At 41.7% G+C, this 21129-nt stretch overlaps 1 protein-coding gene across 3 annotated transcripts in view; it reads right to left on the reverse strand.

The window, feature by feature from the left end:
* LOC147023692 (fermitin family homolog 2-like) overlaps window positions 1-21129 on the reverse strand; it is a 59302-nt gene that overhangs the window by 27977 nt on the left and 10196 nt on the right. For 2 of the 3 annotated variants that reach the window (XM_085889447.1, XM_085889448.1), the window contains exons 3-10: window positions 14550-14783; window positions 14183-14302; window positions 10462-10672; window positions 10154-10256; window positions 6916-7023; window positions 2961-3092; window positions 2068-2117; window positions 1289-1413 (exon numbers count right to left, since the gene is read on the reverse strand). In XM_085889447.1, the coding sequence (XP_085745573.1) occupies window positions 1289-1413; window positions 2068-2117; window positions 2961-3092; window positions 6916-7023; window positions 10154-10256; window positions 10462-10672; window positions 14183-14302; window positions 14550-14783 (1083 nt within the window). Of the gene's footprint in view, window positions 1-1288; window positions 1414-2067; window positions 2118-2960; window positions 3093-6915; window positions 7024-10153; window positions 10257-10461; window positions 10673-14182; window positions 14303-14549; window positions 14784-15135; window positions 15340-21129 lie in introns of those variants that run through there. The other variant, XM_085889449.1, reaches the window with a different exon arrangement.

Raw genomic sequence — 21129 nt, forward strand, 5'->3', positions numbered from 1 at the left:
CTCGACTGAGGATTAATCGTCGAGTGACAAGCTGGTGTCTCAGTACCCGTGGCCGCAACAATATATATACATATACGTATGTATGTATGTATGTATGTATGTATGTATGTATGTATGTATGTATGTATGTATGTATGTATGTATGTATGTATGTATATATATATATATATATATATATATATATATATATATATATATATATATATATATATATATATATATATATATGATTATGATTCCGATATACTATACTCTGTTAAAGAGCATCGGTGCTGCCGAAGCAGTTTATTGACAAAGGTTATACTGCCTGGTTTAGACCGGGCGTAGTGACGTGCGCCTGTAATCCGACTACTCGGAGGCTTGGGTTGGAGGATCACTTGAGGACGGGAGCCCTGCGCTGGGCCGCGCTATGAGAGGGTGTCGGGCAGCCCGGAATCATGGTGAAACCCAATCCTTATCCCTGTGTCGTAAGAGGCGACCAGGGTTGCGTCAGGAAGGGTATCCGGCGTAAAACCTGTGCCAAATCATTATGTGGATCATAACGGATGATCCGCTGTGGCGACCCCGAACGGGAGCAGCCAAAAGACGAACAACAAATTTTTTTGGCGACCAGGGTTGCGTCAGGAAGGGCATCCGGCGTAAAACATGTGCCAAATCACTATGCGGATCATACGGATGATCCGCTGTGGCGACCCCCAACAGGAGCAGCCGAAAGACGAAGAAGAAGAAGATACTGCTGGTTTACCATTACCTTCCCAGCAGTTGATCAAGGAAAGAATATAGAATTTGTTCAGGGTGCCACTGATAGCTCGCCTTCTCTTTGCAAAGGACATGATGGGTCTTTAATGTCCACCAACTAATGCTGGCAGATAGGACACCATTTAACCTCCATCCGAGGGATGGCACACTGATGAATCACCCTGCCTGTGAAACACCGGGATGACAGCATATAGCTTGGTCTGGATTCTAACCCATGCTAGACAGCTCAGAGGTGAGTGTGCGTACCTTTAAGCCATCCTGCCAGACACACACAAACACATGCCTAATAGTACTGGTTCACTGGAATGGTGACCGTGAACCCTTGTGCCACACCACGATTTGCCACAAGGTTTCTGACCAACAAAGGGGTGATAAGACCATTGCCAAGACTGCGTACTTCATGATGCACCGCACCTTGCTGGTGGCAGATGCAGTGAAGATTCTCCTGCCAAAATTATACTCGAGTAAAGTGGGCAGAGCAATTACTTTTTTGTTTCTGCAAGAAATAAAAAAAACTTTCTTGGCTTACCCTTTAGGTTGTAACTTTGTAACGGTGTTCCAATGCTCTCGTCCTCGTTTTTGTAACAGGAAATAGAAGTTCCATTGAAGATGCACCAAAACTGCTTGAATACCCTTAGTGTAAGCTTTTTTGGCCTGCAAAGGTAAATACAATGCAAAGGTAAACAAATAAATCAGACTTCAATTCCTAAGGATCACCAACAGGAAGGCTCTTCTAACCTTTCACATCATGATGCACTTCTTGTACCCATGGTCAGCAAGCACCTCAAGATGCTCTCAACCAATCGATAGCTTTGATTTTGAACAAGGTTTTGCTTTGCCATACTTAGCTATTTATTCCGAGGAGGGCATGTATAGATTCGCCGGGATGCTGCGGCAGTAGCTACTTGTGTACGAGACCACCGAGCGCAAGGCCATAGTATGGATTTGACTCCGGACTGGACTATAAACCGTCAGATTGTTGCCTTGTAGACCAGGCGTTGGGTCACAAAGCGAGCCGTCCCTCGGTTGGACATTTGGCAAGGTGTCCTATCTGCTCGCATTAGTTGGTGGACATTAAGATCCCATGGTGTCTTTCAAACAAGAGTAGGCAATTTATTATTTTTTACACCATGGGGAATTCCAAGGTCCTGTCCTAACCTGCTTGAACCGAATGGTAGACCAGTCCAGACGGCTGCTGAATGACTTGGGGGCAATCCTACAAGCTCTATGACCCACATACCCAAAATCTTAAATGGAACATGGTGTAGGATGATGATTATGATGTGTATAGAAAGAAACACGACTCACTTGAATATTTTAAGGTTGCCTTTCAGTTCAGGAATGGAGGTAATATTTCCCTGCAAAATATGGTGTATAGAAGAGTTAAAGGCAAAAACAAACCCCGTAACAGAAGCACATGAAACACCTGAAACCCACAATAATTTAACCAGAACCGGTATTGTTATGGTTAGGGTGTCTGCTATGAGCTGAGAGCTCAATGGTTCGAAACCCCGCCAAAACATACCAAAGACTTTAAAAATAGGACTGTGCATCCTGAACCTCACCTGGATCAGGAGCAACAGTCACTCAACTGCCCCCCCCTCCCCCACAGACCCTCTGAGATCCTAATGTTTTTTTAATGCCATGAACAAACTTCAGTACATCATGGGTGATGAAGGTTGTGGTCACATTTCATTGAAATTGTGTGTGCAGTTTTGGAGAAGAGAGCAAATACCTATTTAGGGGGGCTCAAACACCCCGCAAACTCCCCGAGACACTGATGTTTTTTAATGCCGTGAACAAACTTTGGTAACTTATGGGTGATGGTGGATCACGTGACACACGTCAAATTTCTTTGTTTATAAAACACTAATGAGAGTTTGAATTAAATGAATAACCAAGCTGGAAATGCCATCGAAGGATATTCAACTTCCTCCTTGTGAAAAGTATGGTTCTGCTACAAAAATGGAAAGGTCACCACACGATGTTTAACCATATCGTACAGATTAATATGTCAAAATGTCTTCGCATCTCATGTATCCGTCTCGCTCGCCAACAACAGAATGTCATCATACTCATCAAGCACTGGACCCTCTGTTGAGTCCAATTAAGTGCCTAAGTTCGTTCAGTTGAGACTTTGCCCTGATGCGTCCCTTTTTCTCACTTTCACGATGAATCAAGCACAGAGGTGTGTAACTAACCAAAGCTTTGGGCACATTGCTTCCCTCGAGCGCCACCTCCAGCTCGGACAGTGCAGAACCAACATCATCAATGGCCGGCTCTTTGGTTTCCGTGGTCCGCTCCACCAAAGTCGACTGCTTGCCTATCTGGTACTGGGGGCACAAAAAATAAATAAAATAAATCCATTCATCCGAGGAGGTTTCACGATGCTTTTAATAGTTAAGTATTTATTAATATACCAAATGCACGTCAACTCAGAGCCACAATCATGTCAAACTTTATCGCACTCAGGCAGATACCAAAATGCATTCGCGTCATGTCATCGAATGTTGGTGGTCTATCCAAAAATTGTCTGCCATTGCAAGGCTTTTATTACAACTACCTAATGTGAACAACTACAACAAACACCAATTGGTTTCATTCTGCGCTCCTAAAGGATTACATTCATGTGATTGTAATAAAAGGTATTGATGAAATGCCTCGTCAGAGAGAACGACTTGTACCTCATAAAAGTATTCATAAACAAAGTTTAGCTGAAGAAAATGTGAAGAAAATAGAACCAAATATGGCAACTTGCCTCGCTGAATTTGGCACAGGTGGCATCAATACTTGCATTCATGTTACAAATGAAGTCAGACGATTGGTTCCCATCATGTACAGCCTTTTTTGGCTGCTGGTTGTATCATTGGTTAGGGGCACAGCTATGCCACTGATGCAGTGCCCCGATTACCAGTACACGCTGGTGCTCATTTCGCAGACCTCAGAAGGATGACAGGCTGAGTCAACCCCCTGGTGTTAATTCAGTGGCCAACAGGGCTCAAACTCAGGACCCTAAGATCTCAAGCCACCACCCTAACTGCTAAACCAATGCCAGGCTGGATGATTGGTAAATAATATTCATTCATATAATCGACTGTTATTAGGTCAGAGTTTCCTTCAGAGGTCAGAGTCAGATCAATTCCTTCTGCTTAAGCACTTCGTCCTGTAATTCAATTTTTTTTTTGGTTTTATTGGGAGCCGTATACATATTACATACACAGAATGGTTACGTTTTAGCTGCATCCCGAAAACCCCCTTTGGGCGAGCAGGTGGCCTCCAGGTATGCAAACTCGCCTCTGAACTGTCTAGCCTGGGTTTTAATCCCCACCCAGCTATAAATTTTCATTCTGGTGTTTCACAGGCAGGGTAAGGTATTAATGTGTGTGCCGTCCATCGGATGCGCGTTAAGACGGAGGACCCGTCTGCTAGCACTAGTGCTTGGTGGATGTGAAAGATCCCATGATGTATTTTGCAAAGAGGAAAGTTACTGCAGGTTCCCTGAACAAATCACAAGTTCCTCACTAAACGTTCCCAGGCACACCCCGAGTACGACCACCAAGTTTCAATGCATTTTATCCCACAAAAACAAAAACATGGACGTTTCAACGCATTTCCCCCATATCTACATTATGTAGAATTGATTTCATTAAATGAGAACACAAAAAAAAAAAACGGGTGTAAAGCAAACCCTCAAATATCACGGGCTTTGACCAATTGTGGGCAACCGATTGTTCAGATTTAGTTATCGCACGATTTCATTTCGGCCAATCGGGATTTTTGAGCTGAGATGAGTCACCATTTGCGTCCTCGGGTACGATTACCTCCCATTACGAGCCTTCTGTTGTTTCTCATGCACTGCTGTTAATGACCCTAACCGTAAAACGATGGACAAAATTAGTTGTGCCAAAAGGCAGAGAAAGGTTATAATAACATTGTGTGAAAAATTGAGTTGTTACATGGAGGCCAAAGTGTAGCATCTGTGGGCTGCCATTACAGGATCAATGAATCTACCAAACGGTATATCTGTGAAAGTGTGGCCGCCAACGCTCTGAAAAGCGCAAACGTCTTATTGCAGTCCCATGATCCTCATATTGAAAGGATGGAAAAACAATGTTTGGATTAAGGACCAAATACAGACAAAAATTGCCTTTGAGTGGACCGGTGATATGGGAGAGGTCATTGTGGATTTATCAACGTTTCCACGAGGCACCCAGGGCCGAAGGCTCAAGTTCAACCGTGGATACCCACAAGTTCCACGGCAAAACGGGTTGGTTTGAGAAATTCAAAATAAGATTCGGTCTCCTCCATACAAAATTAGTCGGGGAAGCAGCATCGGCTGACCACGCGTGCTGCAAAAAAAAACTATCCAACGCAGCTCAAAGAACTAATCGAGGCGAAGGGATTGATGCCGGAGGAGGTTTTTAATGCCGATGCGACAGGATTATTCTGGAAGAGGATGCCATCTGATACCTTCCTCTCCAAGCAAGAAAGATCTGCTCCGGGGTTCAAGTTAAGGTGGTTAAGGATAGTCTTAACCTTCTCCTATGTGGAAATGCTGCAGGAAACTTCGTCGAAAAGCTAATGCTGCTCTTCCGCCGCATTCTCCAGGAACGTAACCCACACGATATTTGAGGGTTTACTGTATTTCAGAACGATTTGTCCAACTTCCGAGAGTTTTATTTATTTTTGAGTGATAACATCCAGTTTTCAAGTTATTCTGTCCAGCGGTGCAGGAGTGCATCGGCAGGTATGCCGATTCACCCACTTCTTATAATTCCCCACTTTCACATAAAAGTAAAAACCGAAGTAAGAGATGGCCATCCCAACTTGGTGAAATGTTACCAGCACACCGTGACTCCACCTTTCAACTTATTTCATCCAGCGGTTTAGGAATGCATACAAGTCAAACAACCACACCCACAAGCAGACTTGTATACATCGTGTGTTTATCACCATGTAAAGCTTTAAAAAGCACTGTTGGAAGCAGTCGGTAACTCGCATCAGTGCGAGAAAGATGTAAACAACCTTAAAATCCCTCCGGAGGTTAACGGCGTTCCTTTTCACTTGCAGCCGTATCGGTCGGTACATGTTATGGCCTGCCACAAAGAAGCTGGTTTGCTCACTATGTGAACATGCCTGAAATTTTCTTGAAACTTTGCAGATTTGACTTTACCCACAACTGCAGCGTTGAAAAACATTTGTACACCGACAGAGATGGTCCTTACGCCGAGTTTGATGGGTGCCTGGAGGAAATGTCACTTGCAAATCATTTCCACATCGATCCCCTTTGTTCAAACTCTAAACTCCATCAATCATTGTTACCGGGGATTAGAACGCCCTCCGGGGTTTACTTTCATGGAACAAATCTTGTGGAACAAACAAGCAGTTTTAAACAAGGATAAACCGTTGTCGTAGATTGGCGAGCAAAGAAGCTTGGACACGGAAAGTGGGCATTTTGGGTATTTGCATCACAGTAGCTTTTTAACTATTCAAGCTGTCCATTTACTTAACTCCATTACAACACTCACCTTTCATCAAAACGAACATTGATATCTTATTTAGTAGCATAATCTGGCACAAATCCAGCCCACCCACCTGCATTTAAGTTGTGGTGGTTAACTATCCCATTGTATCTCTAAAAATGAGAAACGAATGTGGTCTGGTACTCAGGACAAATATTGTGTTTGGGGTTAGCTACAAAATCACCACGATCTGCTTTTGGTGGGAGGTGGCTGTGGCACAAGGATATGAAAGACCAAACAGCCTCCAGCTGGGGCTACGTTTCCTTGTATTCCATCATTTTAAAGTTCCCTTTGAAGGATGGTATTCCCTCCTCCAAAAGAGCACAACGTACAACTAAAACAGGTAACATCCACAGACATCTGGTGCAGAAGGTACAATGAAATGTATCATAAGAGAGGACAAAGGAACAACAGCAGGGGAAACTGGGGTTTATTGGTACAGCCCCTCAAATAGCTGCTCTTGAACAATGATATGGAGCACCAATGTGTAAATAAAATTAAGTGCCCACACTTTGGCACTTACAAGTACCAATTCACAAACCAGAGGGTATCGAGAAAGGAAAACACCAGGCTGGATGTGCCAACTGGGCATGTTGGATACTGAACAGAAAGGATAACAAAGGCCGAAAATCACCTGCAGAGCTGCGAACATGAGCATTTCCTCCTCGGTGCACTCCACCTTCTCGAGCACAACTGACCAGCGCGCCTGTTCGTACAGCTGGTTGATGCGAATGGCGTCGTACTGAGGCAGAGCAAGAATATTTGAGCACATTACACATCATTTACTGCAATCATTTGAGGTATTTAAGAAAACTACCTGAAACAGTATGAAAGATTGAAACAACACTCGGTAGATCACATACTTTCACCAAGCTGAACAACTTGCATTTTGTACCCACTGATAGGCCAGATCTGCATCAAGACCTGAACCAAAATCTAATCACTTTGTTTTTGTCACCTACCCAACTCAACCACAACGTTTTGAGATATGTTATATATCATTTTTGGCTCCATCATTCAATGGTGAAGAATAACTTAAATTCGATTATCCCAATCCGGATCTTCACCAAAAACAAATCAATTCCTTCTTGTCACACACCCAACCTGTCCACACCTTTTTGAGATATCCTGCTCACAGATAGACAGACAAACAAGAAAAAGATGTCGTGCAGAGCACGATACTTGCAAAATCTACCCCCCCCCCCTCTCCAAAGGTTGCCATAGATACATCAGATTGTCCATTTCATCAAGTTTAAAATTTACAATCTTAATCAAAGTTCCGGTCAATCGGATGAAATATGATTTTAAAAGTTTGACCTCGAGTTGACCTTAAAAATAGTTTGTTTCCAAATTCAGTGATGCACTATGCAACTGCTGCTTAATTACCAGGTTAATCAGATGAAAATTGATGATTTTTCAGATGAAATTTGATGATTTTAGAAGTTTGACCTCAAAAATAGTTGCTTTCTAAATTCACTGATGGACTATGCAAATTCTGTTCAACTCCCAAGTTAATACGATGTAAATTGACGATTTTTCAGTTGAAAATTGATGATTTTAGAAGTTTAGCCTCAAAAATAGTTGTTTTCTAAATTCACTGATAGACTATGCAAATCCTGCTCAACTTTCAAGGTAATACGATGTAGATTGACGATTTTTCAGTTGAAAATTGATGATTTTAGAAGTTTGACCTCAAAAATAGTTGCTTTCTAAATTCACTGATGGACTATGCAAATCCTGTTCAACTTTCAAGTTAATACGATGAAGATTGACGATTTTTCAGTTGAAAATTGATGATTTTAGAAGTTTGAACTTTAACCTCAAAAATAGTTGGTTTCCCAATCCAGTGACGCAATATGCAAATTTCAAGTCAATCGGATGAAAAAAACAAAATGACGATTTTAGAAATTTGACCTCAAGATGACCATTGACCTCAAAAATCAATAGGCTTCTCAGTTGAGACTACTTCTGCAATTTGGTAAAGTTTTATGGCAATCAATTTGGAATTGTAACCTGTCAGCGATAAACAGAGACAATAACAAAATCGACTAACCAATATACTTGAAAAATCTTCCATTTTGCAAGAAACAGACAGACATAGAGGGGTGAAACAACGTCTGTCCACCTTCGGTGGTAGAGATAAATAGTTTAGTCACAAAGATAAACATCCAGAATTTGAAGAAACGACATTCCTAACAGAAGGTTTGTGCAGCTATTGATTACAATCACAAATTTTCCCAGTGCTCTCAACGCACAAGCAACAGACGACTCTCGTTCCATAAACACAGGAAGAAAACTTGGGAGCTTCACAAACTTTCTTCAACAGAATTTCTAAAATAGTCTAATTTAAGCTTTCTTTGTCAATTTTCATTTTAATGTCCAGCGAGCTACAGACCTCAACAAAATCTTTATTTCACTACTGGTGTGACTAACAAAGTTAGTTATCCACATGGTCGTTATTGTGCACAGATAGTCATAATGCAAACTCATCTTTAAGAGTACTGTACCTGCCAGAGTGCACTAAAAAGAAAAGAAAAAAAAAAGTGAAAACAAGTCTGAAGACAACAATGGTTCACGAGCGGTATTTGACGATGTAGATTGTTTCAGTAGTCAAGGATGAGACAATGTGATAATTTTTGACCAAGTTATAAGAATGATCAACATGATGTGGTACGAGTGACAGGTTATTAGCTGCAAAATGTCGAAAACCCGGTTTCGTTCAACAACTTTCAAAATTTGACCTTTGCATAACCTTTAAAGGTCACAAAACAATGTTGTGGACATTAAAATAAGGAAACAGGATACATGCTATAGCTTATTGGAGTTAGTTCGTCGAAGAAGGTCGAAAACCCGGTTCGATTCCCACAACTTTGAAAATTTGACCTTTGTGGCCTTTAAAGGTCAAGGATTATGACCTTTGGTGCAAGGCTTCCTCTGGAACACATTCCAGGAACAATATAACATCATATAGGCTATAAGGCATTTCGCACTCCTCAGATTATCCATACTTTGATGAAATCAGTGTAAAAACAAACTTGAAGGGGGCGCCACAGGCAAGGTGTTCGAGATAGAGCAAAATGGTTTCAAGACTTTAGGTGGTGAATGACCTCAAGATTATGCATAAAAAAATATTGTCATCCTAGTTCTCAAAGTCTGGGCAGTCGTATGATTATTATGTCAAAATTCGCAATTTTCTGTTTTTGACCTTGGGACAAAAATAAGAAAAGAAAAAAAAAGGACAGACAAGTTTTAGATAATTCATTTTGCTCTTCAAATACCGAAGAACCCATTCCATTCAGTCAATTCCCTTGGAGAAGATAGATTTTTAATCCGACTACCCCCTAAAAATGGCTATTTTTTGGGCGGGGCTCCGCCCACACCGAGCATAGCACGCCCTCATCCAGGAAAACACAACTAGACATTGATATCGAACACATAAAAGTTTCATCAAGATCGGATCAAAGTCCACGGAGTTATGCTCTGGCAGACAGACACAGACATAATGAATATAGTGGTCACTGGCTGGCGCTCGTGAACCAATAATTCTGCACATGTACTGGCGCAAATAAATATTAATTGAAAATAAAAACAAGAAAATTAAACCTGAACAGCAGTTAAAAAATTATTTACCTTTATAAACAAACCAGGATACTATTGTCATGACTGCAAAGGCCAGAGAGGGGGGGGGGGGGAGATTTTCCAATTAAATAATTAATTCGCACAGGGCAGCACTTCGATGCTTGTTGCACCATTCACACAAAAGGAGTAGTAGGGTTGTGCCATCGATGCATCACGCAAGGTAGCATCCCTGGACCTTGACATGCAGTCTGTGGAAAAGTAAAACAAATACTGAAGTACAGAGGATCACATACTTTTGTGTCCAAATCGAAGAATGTGTAGTATTTGAATCTCAGCATCACAATCTCATTCTCCTTCACACCCTGCTCCATCAGTGAACGAGAAGAGTCCATCCATCTGAATAAAGACAAACATCACAAATGAAGCCCAAATGACATGTCCACTTTCAAACGGGATAAAACGCTAAAGTTTAAGAGTGCTCCCAGTGCCATTTCCTACCCCCCCCCCCACTCCCACTTGCTTTCTAACAAGTTTTGCTCAGTGATCAACTTAATGATCATTGGCCCATTATGGAACAGTTTACTGAGAAACGACGACACACCCTCTATTCAGCCGAGCTTTGTCAAGCAAGTTAAGTGGGCGATACAACTGGGCCAAGGTCTCCGGTGCGGTATCAGACTTGCTGATGGCCAAAGTAGTAAAACCGTTGTCCTGCATTACATCTCCAAACCAAGCTTTGGTGGCTGAAAGCGGTGATCCATCCTTGGGGTCGTACGTAGGAACCACAGTCTTGCTATAAAGGCCCTGGACCCCTGTACAAAGGAAAAACAGTAAGAAAAAAAAATATATATATATATGGAAAGGTTCTTACTTTACAAATCATTGCATGATTGAGATGATAAAACAACCGATCATACGACTTGCTAAAGGAGTTTATAGTTTGCTCTTTGTGACATATTCCAGAAGAGAAAGACATGTTGCATGATGCTTCAAACGGTTCCAGTGGTGGATCTTGGGGAGGTTCGAAGGTGTGGACAAACAGTACGCACAAGCCTATAATAATAATAATAAAAAAATGTTGACAGCGCTCTTAAAAAAAATGACGGATACATATCAGTGTTTTGTAACGACATGAACTAAAATGTAATGGAATAGAAACAAGTTTCAAAGATGAGTTTCCTCACCTATTTCAACACAGTGTAATCAATAAATCGGAGCAGTATCTGGTGTGAAAGTGTATACAGTATTTTGATTGCTTAGAGAGAGTGTACGAGTGTTGAAAGTCGAAGGAAAAAACCAAACTCCAATTTCATAAAGTGGAAATTACTTCATCTGATCATTTCCACTTTGAATACTTCAAATAAATTTGTTACCTCCACCGAAGGTGAAGGAGGTTATATTTTCACCGCTGTCTTTGTTAATTGCTGGAATCCAATTATGTTGGTCGGTTGTGTGTGTCATTCTGTGTCTCTTTGTTTGTACGTTTGTTTACCCTATAGCAGCCACATCGTTTCAGCGATCATGACCAATCTGGGTGCAGAGGTCGGCCATGGTCCAACTTAGACACGTCGTTTTTGGTGAATCTAGGTCAAAGGTCAAGGTCACCAAAAAAACCCCGAAATTCTTATTTTCGCAATAACGTCCGCTAAAATGGTCGTATCGACTTCAAACCAAATCCAAAGTGTGCGTCTTCCAATACTGCATCCAACCACATGTCTCATTGGGGTGTCACACCAACACCCTTCTTCGCAGTCGCGGGTCGAATGTCAGGGGGGGGTCGGGTCAAAACTTTCAAATTGCGATAAAAACGCCATTTCAAGTCCGATTGACTTCCAAGTTATCATCATGACCAAACTAAGTGCGAAAACTCATTAAACAGTAGCACTATAGACTTACAAGAACCAAATTGATTTCCAGGTTTTTGTTTTTTCAGAGATCATGGAGATATGACAAAGTTATTCCGGCAATTTCATGTGTGTGTGTGTGTGTGTGTGTGTGTGTGTGCGTGCGTGCAGGATATCTCAAAAAGTTGTGGACAGGTTGGGTGTGTAACAAGGATGAATTGATTCGATTTTGGTGAAGATCCGAATCCGGATATGGATTCGAGAATTATTTATTTTTAAAGTGATTCTTCACCATTGAGAAATCGGGCCAAAAACGATACAGTAATACTGTATAGCATGATATTTCAAAAACGTATTGGGCCCGATATGTTCTCATGGATCAGGCATTACATGGAGGTATGCGCTCCACCTTCTAGTTTTTTTTTGATTGTTTAAAAAAAACAATTGAAAGATTTAATCTAGAGAGTTCATAGAACACCTTTCCCCACGCATTCTTGAGAAAAAGGACATGGGAAGGGTCTTTTAAAATCATGCCTTAAATTTGAGCACAACCTACATTTCCTACGAGCCGCCATTTTGTCTGAGTTTTGATATTACTCAATGCGAAGCGCACAAACAGCAGTTTTGATTGGTAGAGATGGTGTAATATGTTGAAGTACAGTACTGCTTAACAAAAGGTTGTGGGAAGTGCAAACAAGGTGATTTGGGTTCTACAATGTTCAAGTATACAATTCAATTAAATATAACATAAACGTTTTAACACTCAGGAGAAAGAATGCGTATAGCTCTCTGCTATCCTGCCAGGTGAATGGACATATTGTACCTCAAGCCAAACCTGTCAGCCAAGAGTGTTTTTGGTTGTTTTTTTTGTACACTGTTAAATGAAAAACACTTCATCTCACTACTGATAATTATCGACTAACACTACCACTGATTGTATTCGTATTAGAGCCACACAGCGTAGCATAACCAACAGAGCTGGGAAAACACATTTTCCATTGACCTTTAAAAAAACGAAGAAACCTTTAAACAAAATAATAAGATCACTAAACAATTATCTTAGGCTAACGGAGGAGTCTGCACATTAATTAGATTCTGTACGAGGATATTAGGAGACGTCAGTTTACATTTCCGGCAATCTTGGACATTAGTAGGCAACGAGCAAGTATGTATAGAAAGTATATGGGATATGAATCGGGGATCCTCGCATCCTCAGCTGATGGATCAGGTGGGAACGTCAAACACCGAATGCAAATGTTTGGTCTCCAACAATTGAGCAGTTACACAAAAAAGGCAGAATATCATCTCATGCCAGCATTACATACGGTACAGTCCATGCAACTTGCTGCACGAATGCACTGAGGCAGCACAAGGGACTGTCATAAATAAGACTGGCATCAGTGAAAGCGATGGGTGCAGGTACGCTCATGAAGCTCGCTGATGAGAATGTACAGCTGATGTAAACATAAACAGTGCCAGGCCATTCTCACAGAGTTGAAAGTAGAAATTGGCCGTTTTGCACACACTGAGTAAACCATGTTGAGGTTTCACATTAGGAAAACAAACCATGGAGTACATTTTCTACAGCGATGATGACTCAAAAGGAAGGCATTCACATTTACCATACATTAACCAGACTCGGTGGTGTCATGGTTAGAGCCTCCGCTTCGAGTCCCGGTCGAGTCATACCAAATACTTAAAAACAAAAAACAAATTAGTACGTGATGCTTCCTTGTTTGACAAATCATTTAAGAAGGATAGAGCACAGACCATCAACCACAGGTTGGCAAATATAGCACAGGCATGTTGGGCCTAATGGCCTCCTCAGGTGTTGAAGTTCCTTGGAGTGGAACTCAATAAATGGATGGATCAATGTACAATCGACAAAGCAATGTACATGTGATAAAACCGGTTCTTTGTGGTTCTGAAGGAATGTGCCTCCACTGTACATGAAGAGGATTTGTGACCTTTGGTATTGCTTAACCACCAACCCTCTGCACTGTGAAAGTGTCCGACAGGGTGGTGTAGCAGCAGCATGTCAAGTTTCAGCTGTCTTGTCTGGGTTCGATTCCAGACTATAAAATATGAATGCAGGTGTGCCATCCCTCAGATGGATGTTGAACCTTGTCCCATCTACTAACATGTTGGTGGACGTTAAAGATCTCACGGTGTCTTCGAACGAAGAGCAGGTGAGTTATCGCCGGTTAAATTACAGCTCCCTTCCTAGACTGCGGGTAGCAAGTGGTCTGTTCTTCTCGGGTATTCCTAGACACCAGATTGCACACTGCGTGCTATGTCAGAGAGTGGTTGCGGTCTTCGCTGCAGCTCCCACATTACAAATTCAGGCTCCCAGGTGTTCACAAATCACGTACCTGCGAACAACCATCTTTGTCGATGAAAGGCTCTGTGCAAATGTAACAGTTTTAGCTCATTGGGCTTTCCCTTCATTCAGTCATTATGTCAGAAACAAATTTTTACCTTGGCTAACCGATATAATTGGATCACTGATAACTTGCTCATCCTCCTCCTTTTTCTTCTTCTTCTTGCCGGGATCTTGCACCTTTCGCAAAAGGGAGAGTTCTTCGGGGCGACGTATATCTGATGGGAAGGAGTTCAAAGGCAGCCGTATTTCTCCATATATGTATCAGCTCATGTGCCCCTGAGCTATTACTTGTCTTGCGATAAAGGCCCTTAAGCGTGATAAGGTGGGGATATGTGAAAAGGAACCCATGAAAAGTTGCCATTAAAAAAAAAAAAAACTCATTCATTACCGTTAGAAATCAAAATGGTCGTAAATTTTTACATTAGATCAAAGGCATCCACGAAGAGGAGGCAAACAACTCACTGCACGTCCGGCATATGTCAGCCACGGCACGAAAAACGGCGTCGGAGAAGCTGACCGAGACACGCACAACCTCATTGTTGGGGAGCTTCACGCGCAGAAGCTTATGTTGTGGGGAAAAAAGGAGGCCTGCATCGGCCTGTACGCCATACTTGTCAAGAGTCCAATGACTCTTGAGCAGCCAAAGTTTCCGTTGCTCCCACCAGAGACCGTAATCAGACCAATCCTTTTTCTCATCTGTGAAGGTAGAAGATGAAATATTGGTGATATCTGCTCAAAAACGTTTGACGAGAAACATCTTCCGCACAACACCAAATCTCATTCAGATTACGCAACATGACTAAACACAATATTTTGACAAGTTTCACAAAACTATATATTTGATAAGTGAGAGTGTCCTCGTCGTTGGTAACTTAGTTATTGCTCGGACTTTTCCAACAGTACCCGTTTCATATTGCTGTGAAACGCATTTAGCGTTACAATCCTCACACTGTATTCTCCTGTAAAGTGATGTGGATTCAAATGTTCAAACACCTCTTAAAACTCCATTCAAAATGCATTGTTGTTTGATCAAAATTTCTAGTTTTACCAACGTTGTTGAGCTGGCAGGATGGCCTAGATTCCGAGAGGTACGCACGCTTGCCTCCAAGCTGTCCAGCCTCGGTTTGAATCCCGATCAGCTTGTGGTCCATCAATGCGTGTCGTCCCTCGGTTGGACGTTAAATGGGCGTCACATCTACCGACATTAGTCGGTGGACGTTAAAGATCCCCACGGTGTCCTTCATGAAGAGTAGGCGAGCTACCGCCGGCACCCTAAGTTACGACTTCTTCCTCTACTCTGCAAGGGCATCAGTGGCACAGCCACCCCTCCCCAACCATGATGCAAACCAGCAGCCATGCAATGTACACTAATTGAATGAATATTGTTCTTGCAGCATGCAATAACAACATTCATCTAATGTTGCAAACAAAGGTTCCATTGGTGGCAGAGGGGAGGTGAAGGAGGAAAGAGAGGAGGAGGATGTCATGTTGCTTTGGACTTTGTGGGAATCGAAATCTCAAAAAACCCACCAGGAGATTTATAGCTCGGCAGGAGCACGACAATAAAAAAACTAGAGCAAAATCGATGGCGTGCCATCGCAAATCCCCATGCTTCCCACCCACCTATGGCAAAAGGTTCCACCAGGAATGATCCAGATATCAAATTCTGATTAAATATTTTTCCTATTTTGAAACCTGTGACCTCCAAGTGCCAGGGATTGAATCCAAAATAATAACAAGTGGTGCCAGGCACAACAAATCCCGCCAAATTTAAGGCATAGTTATTTTGGGGATCAAATTTAAATTTGATACATCCTTAACCTGAATGTTGATTATAATGAATAGAATAAGGAATATTTTAATCTTAGTTTGAAGTCAATTGAACCATTTTTGATGAAGTTATGACCGTAAAACGATTTTGACCTTTCAAGGCCACGCAAGGTCAAAGGTCATGGTGTCAAATGAAAGCCAATAAAGGACTTGATACATGTCTTCCATAGTAAACACGCATATTCCTCACCTTTTTTGATTTATAATGGAAAATATGTAATTTTGACTGATGACATCATAATGCTTGAATGTGATAATTGTTGTTTAAATCATGGGTACTTGAAACTTGTAAATTATAAATAACAAATAAATGAAAATGTTCTGATCGTAAAACGATTTTGACTCTCGACTTTCATTGCCCACCTGTAAATACAATTTGACAGTGTTTGAGCGAGCCGTTTTCCTGTAAAGTTGTATTTTTGTAACCACGTTTTAGTTTTAATGGAAAATTTGTACTTTTGACCAATGACCATGACCCCCAAAACTTCGGACCCTACCGATCTTCACAAATATGCATTTTTCACTATATGAATGGGTAGGATTATAAGTGACAAATAGAATAAGGTTCACTATAAGCTGAGTTTGAAGTAAATCAGATCATTTTGACGAAGTTATAAGCAAAAAACGATTTTGATCTTTTAGTGACCTTGACCTTTGATCCAATTGGACCCAAAAGTTAATGGGGTCATCCAAGGTTCATTGCCCACCTGTGGATTAAATTTGATAGTATTTGCTAAAGCCGTTTTGCCGTAAAGTTGCGAACAGACAGACAGATAAACAAACCGGACGATTACAATATCCTGCTTCCCCCTCCGGGGGGCGGGGGGGGGGGGTGGAATAATAAATAAATCGTGACATATTCCATGCCTGCCCCAATGTTCATTGCATATAGAAAGTTCCATTGAAAAAAAAAAATGTTTAAAATGTGCCCGTACTTGCATTTTTGACCCCGATGCAGGGAGTTGGGGCCAAAAATGATACTGCTCTTGCAACCTTCGTGCCACGTGGTGATCATAACTAAAGGCCCTGTCACACCTTGACAATTTAGCCAGCGTATGCCTGACTTATGAAAAATTTGGCTAAAACGCTGGCACACGTCAAATACGTTATGGGTAAGTTTGTATACGTTAAGAGCACGCTGGCATACGTCTTTGTACGCCGAGCTTAAACAAATTTTCCATGCTTGAAATTTTTCGACGTATGCCAACGTATGACTCACACGTTCCGCATAACGCTGGCCATAAGTTGTAGGCACGTTACACGATCGTTGGCACACGTCACTTGTAAGTTACTCATAAGTCGAAACACGTCGAGGTAATGTTTAGCGAACCCGAAACTCATTTCTAACCTATGAGTAACGTGTTGTCGGCACATTACGCAATGGTTGACGCACATTACTCATAAATCGAAACACAGAGGCAATGGTTAGCGTCAGTGTTCTAGACTCCATTTTTTTTTCTTCGGTACGACGGTGATGTTGACACGTTGATTTCTAGTGCAGTTATAATATCATATAATTAATAGGCTGCCGCTCAACGATTTAAATCATAACCGCACTAGAAATCGAAGTGTCAACATCACCGTCATACCGAAGAAAAAATAAAAAACCCACGGAGTCTGGAACACTGACACTAACCATTACCTCGACGAGTTTCGACTTTTGAGTAATGTACAAGTAACGTGCGTCGACGTGTGTCAACGATCGCGTAACGTGCCTACAACTTCTGGCCAGCGTTGCGGAACGTGTCATACGCCGAGAAATTTTCAACATGCTGAAAATTTCTCGACGTATGACGACGTATGCAAGCATGCTCTTAACGTATACAAAACTTACCCATAAACGTATTCGACGTGTGCCAGCTTGGTTCGGCAAATTTTTCATACGTTGGCATATGCTGGCTAAAACGTCAAGGTGTGACAGCGGCTTCACACCTCGATGTCTAGTGCGGTTATGATTTGAATCGTCGAGCCGCAGCCTATGAATAGCTTACGCCACGTGATCGTCGGCGATACGCTGCCGCGCTATGCATAAGTTAGACTATCATTGGACATAGGTTGTGAACGCAGACAACACGCTCAGCATTCATTGGTATAAGTTATCTATATGTGATTGAAACGTTCTGTGTACGTTACTAATATGTTATGCATACATCCAACACGTTATTATACGCCCAAAACTTAAAAAAAAACATCAACAGTTCAGCGTACGCCAGCGTTTTACATATATTTTGATACCTTGCCATACGCTGGCTAAAACGTCAAGGTGTGACAGCCCCTTAAGTTTGGTGAATTTTCTGCACAACCGTTTAGGTGATAGCGTGACAGACAGACAGATGGAGCAGATTACAATATCCCCCCCCCCATGTTTTTCCAAAAAGTGTGGGGATAACAAAGCGAAAAGTGGAGGGTTTATTGCAATTTTGATCTTGGGCCGAGCATGGTGAGACTGCTTTGTGGTTTTGCTGAGAAAGTGCTTCTAACAGCTGCGAATGGAAACTTGTTGCATTGTACTTCAGCAGAATTCACCCACAGTATCGTACAACATATCTATGGAGAATGCAACACCACCACGTAACAGGAGCACAAAAACGTTGGAAAACAATCAAGTCGCTGCGATGTAATGAAGAAACAAAACCCCTACATTAAACAGACGAATGAATTACTCGAGTAATCTTTGAGTTGACTTCAATAGGATCATGCGAGTATGCCTGATGTTGGCTTAATGGTTAGGGTGGTGGGCTTGGGATCCTTGGATCACGAGTTCAAATCCCACTCGGCTGTTGAATTAATGCCAGGTGGGGTTGACTCTGCCTGTCATCCTTCCGATGGTGGCAAAATGAGTGCCAGCTTGCTGGTATACTGTGTTGGAGTGGCGACCCGCCCAGGATTGTTTCCAATAGCTAAGGAGACTGCTTAAGGAGCAGCACCAACGCTCTGCACAGAGTATGGTCCCAATGGATGGATGCGAGTTTGATGAGAAATTTGATTGATTCAACGATTATAACTCGGTGGTGTTGAACCTTCTCAACCATTTGATATCAGTGGAAGTGCACTTGTTCAGCAGTTTTACAAAATGGGTTTAAGCACTTTTGACAAACCGAATACAGTATAGTCATAATTGGCACAAGTAAAAAAAAAAAATGTTTATTTATTTTAAACCAACAGGAAATCGTGTCAAAGTGACAAAAAGTTTGTTTCTCATGAACAGGGCATAAACTCACACCCTTCCTGCAAACGCCTTCTGTGGAAAGCTGATAAAGGGGGAAGCAAACGGTCAGAAGTGGGGGTGGAGGAGCGGAGGGGTGGAGATGGAATCTGTCAAAGTCAATATCTTTGAAAACGGCTCAACCATTTGGGAATCCTTCGCAAGTTACCAATCGGTTGCAATCTACCATGCAGATACACTGGTCAAATAACCCGCAGGAAAATTGGCAAAAACAGTTAAACTCTGTCAAAATCAATGACACGTTCAAAAGGGGAAGAGCCTCTTGTGTTCTCGTTTCAAAATCCCACACTCCCCAAACTTCTGCCAGAATGACTAATTGTTATAACATTTGCAGTTTTGGAAACTCAAAGGCAGCACATTCGATCTATTTTTAACAAAACAAAATAAAAACCTTTCCCAGGACGGTTAGCATATAGTTCTGGTCAACATTCAGTTGAGAAGAGCAATCGTCCTTCATTTTTCTGCCGACAGGCCGAATTGTGTTCCATTGCACGTTTGATAAAATTGGTGATTTCATGCATATTGATGCGAGTACAATATTCCACAGAAGCATAAGGTATCTCCAGTACTAGTCATTATTAAACCGCTGCCTCCCTGCATCTCTCCTTCTCAGTACTTGTGCCAATTTTGGTTGAAATTCCTTCAGTGGTTCATAAGTTATCGTGGCAACAAAGACCCGAAAACAGATGGACGTAAAATCTGGTTCAGTGATCACTTAACGTGTCAACTGTTATAGTTACCAATTACAATAACAATGCATTGTGGGTTATTTTATCCACAACAGTGAGGGTCATGGAAGAGCGATGTGAGGGTAAAAATACAACAAGCAGGAAAGGAGAGGAGGAAACACAGTAACCTTCAAATATAGGGTTGGGTGAATGGGGGTAATAAAGATCACTAGCATAACCCACGCTCTGCGCGACATGCTGGGGTGGGTGTGTTTGAGAAAGGAACTGATGCAGAGTATCAGTAGTAATTTTACTTTAATGCAGTAAGTGGAATACGATTTCACTGTTTCAGAACCATTTTATTTACTTTTTTTTGTACCATGCACTTCATATGGTCATTGAGATAATGCAAGCCGAATATCACGTTACTCGAGTGCAGAACAAAGTCGAAGATAGCACGACACGAAACCACAAACTCGGAAATAATATACAAGATTGGCGGGGATGGGGGGGGTGACATGAGGTGGAGGTTCACTGCCTGCTTCTGGAAGAAGCCTCTGGAAGATGGTTCAATAGCACGGAGAAAGGCGTCGCATTAACTTGGTTTCCAGAAAACTCAGTCGTTTCACATAGCAGCTTGAAATAACATTTCATTTGGCATTAAAAAAAATAAAAACAAGGCAATTATGTCGCCTCTGCCGACATTTAATAATTTATATCGACGAGAATAGAGAGCCTCAGGCAAGCCTCAGGCAGGAGGTGGGGCTAACATATTTTGTGCCGTGGCTAATAATCCCCCTTTTGCAGCAGGGGTCAATAAACCACTTGCCCTGTGGCACGGGTACAGGCGAAAATAATAAGTAATCACCCGCCCCTTTGGAGGTGGGGGAGGGGGTGTTGCACCCATGACCTGTCTATGGGTACTCTGAACATGTGTGCAAAATTTAGTGGAGATTGATCCAGCCCTGTGTTTTACTATAACCTCCAGATGTACATACAGAGAATTGCCCTATTTGACATTTGTAGGATGTTAGTCAAGCTGTAGAGTGTCAGTGGTTGCTATTCGTAGAATGCACAAATGGTATTTAGTTCAGATAAGCAGATTATTAATGGAACTTTGGTGCACTTTATGAATAAAGAGACATAATTCAATGAATCTTCAGTTATGGTTGTACTTGTAGGCAAGTTTAAATCTACTATATAAATGGCAGTCCTTCTGTCTGTGTCTGTCTGTTTTTTTGTGACGAATAAGCTCCTAGACCAGTGAACCAATCTTGATGAAACTTTACACATATATAGAACTAACATTCAGCTCCAG

Source organism: Eptatretus burgeri, chromosome 7, assembly GCF_056783735.1.
Source record: "Eptatretus burgeri isolate ZD-2024b chromosome 7, Ebu_testis_v1, whole genome shotgun sequence".
In the NCBI taxonomy this organism is placed as follows: Eukaryota; Metazoa; Chordata; class Myxini; order Myxiniformes; family Myxinidae; genus Eptatretus; species Eptatretus burgeri.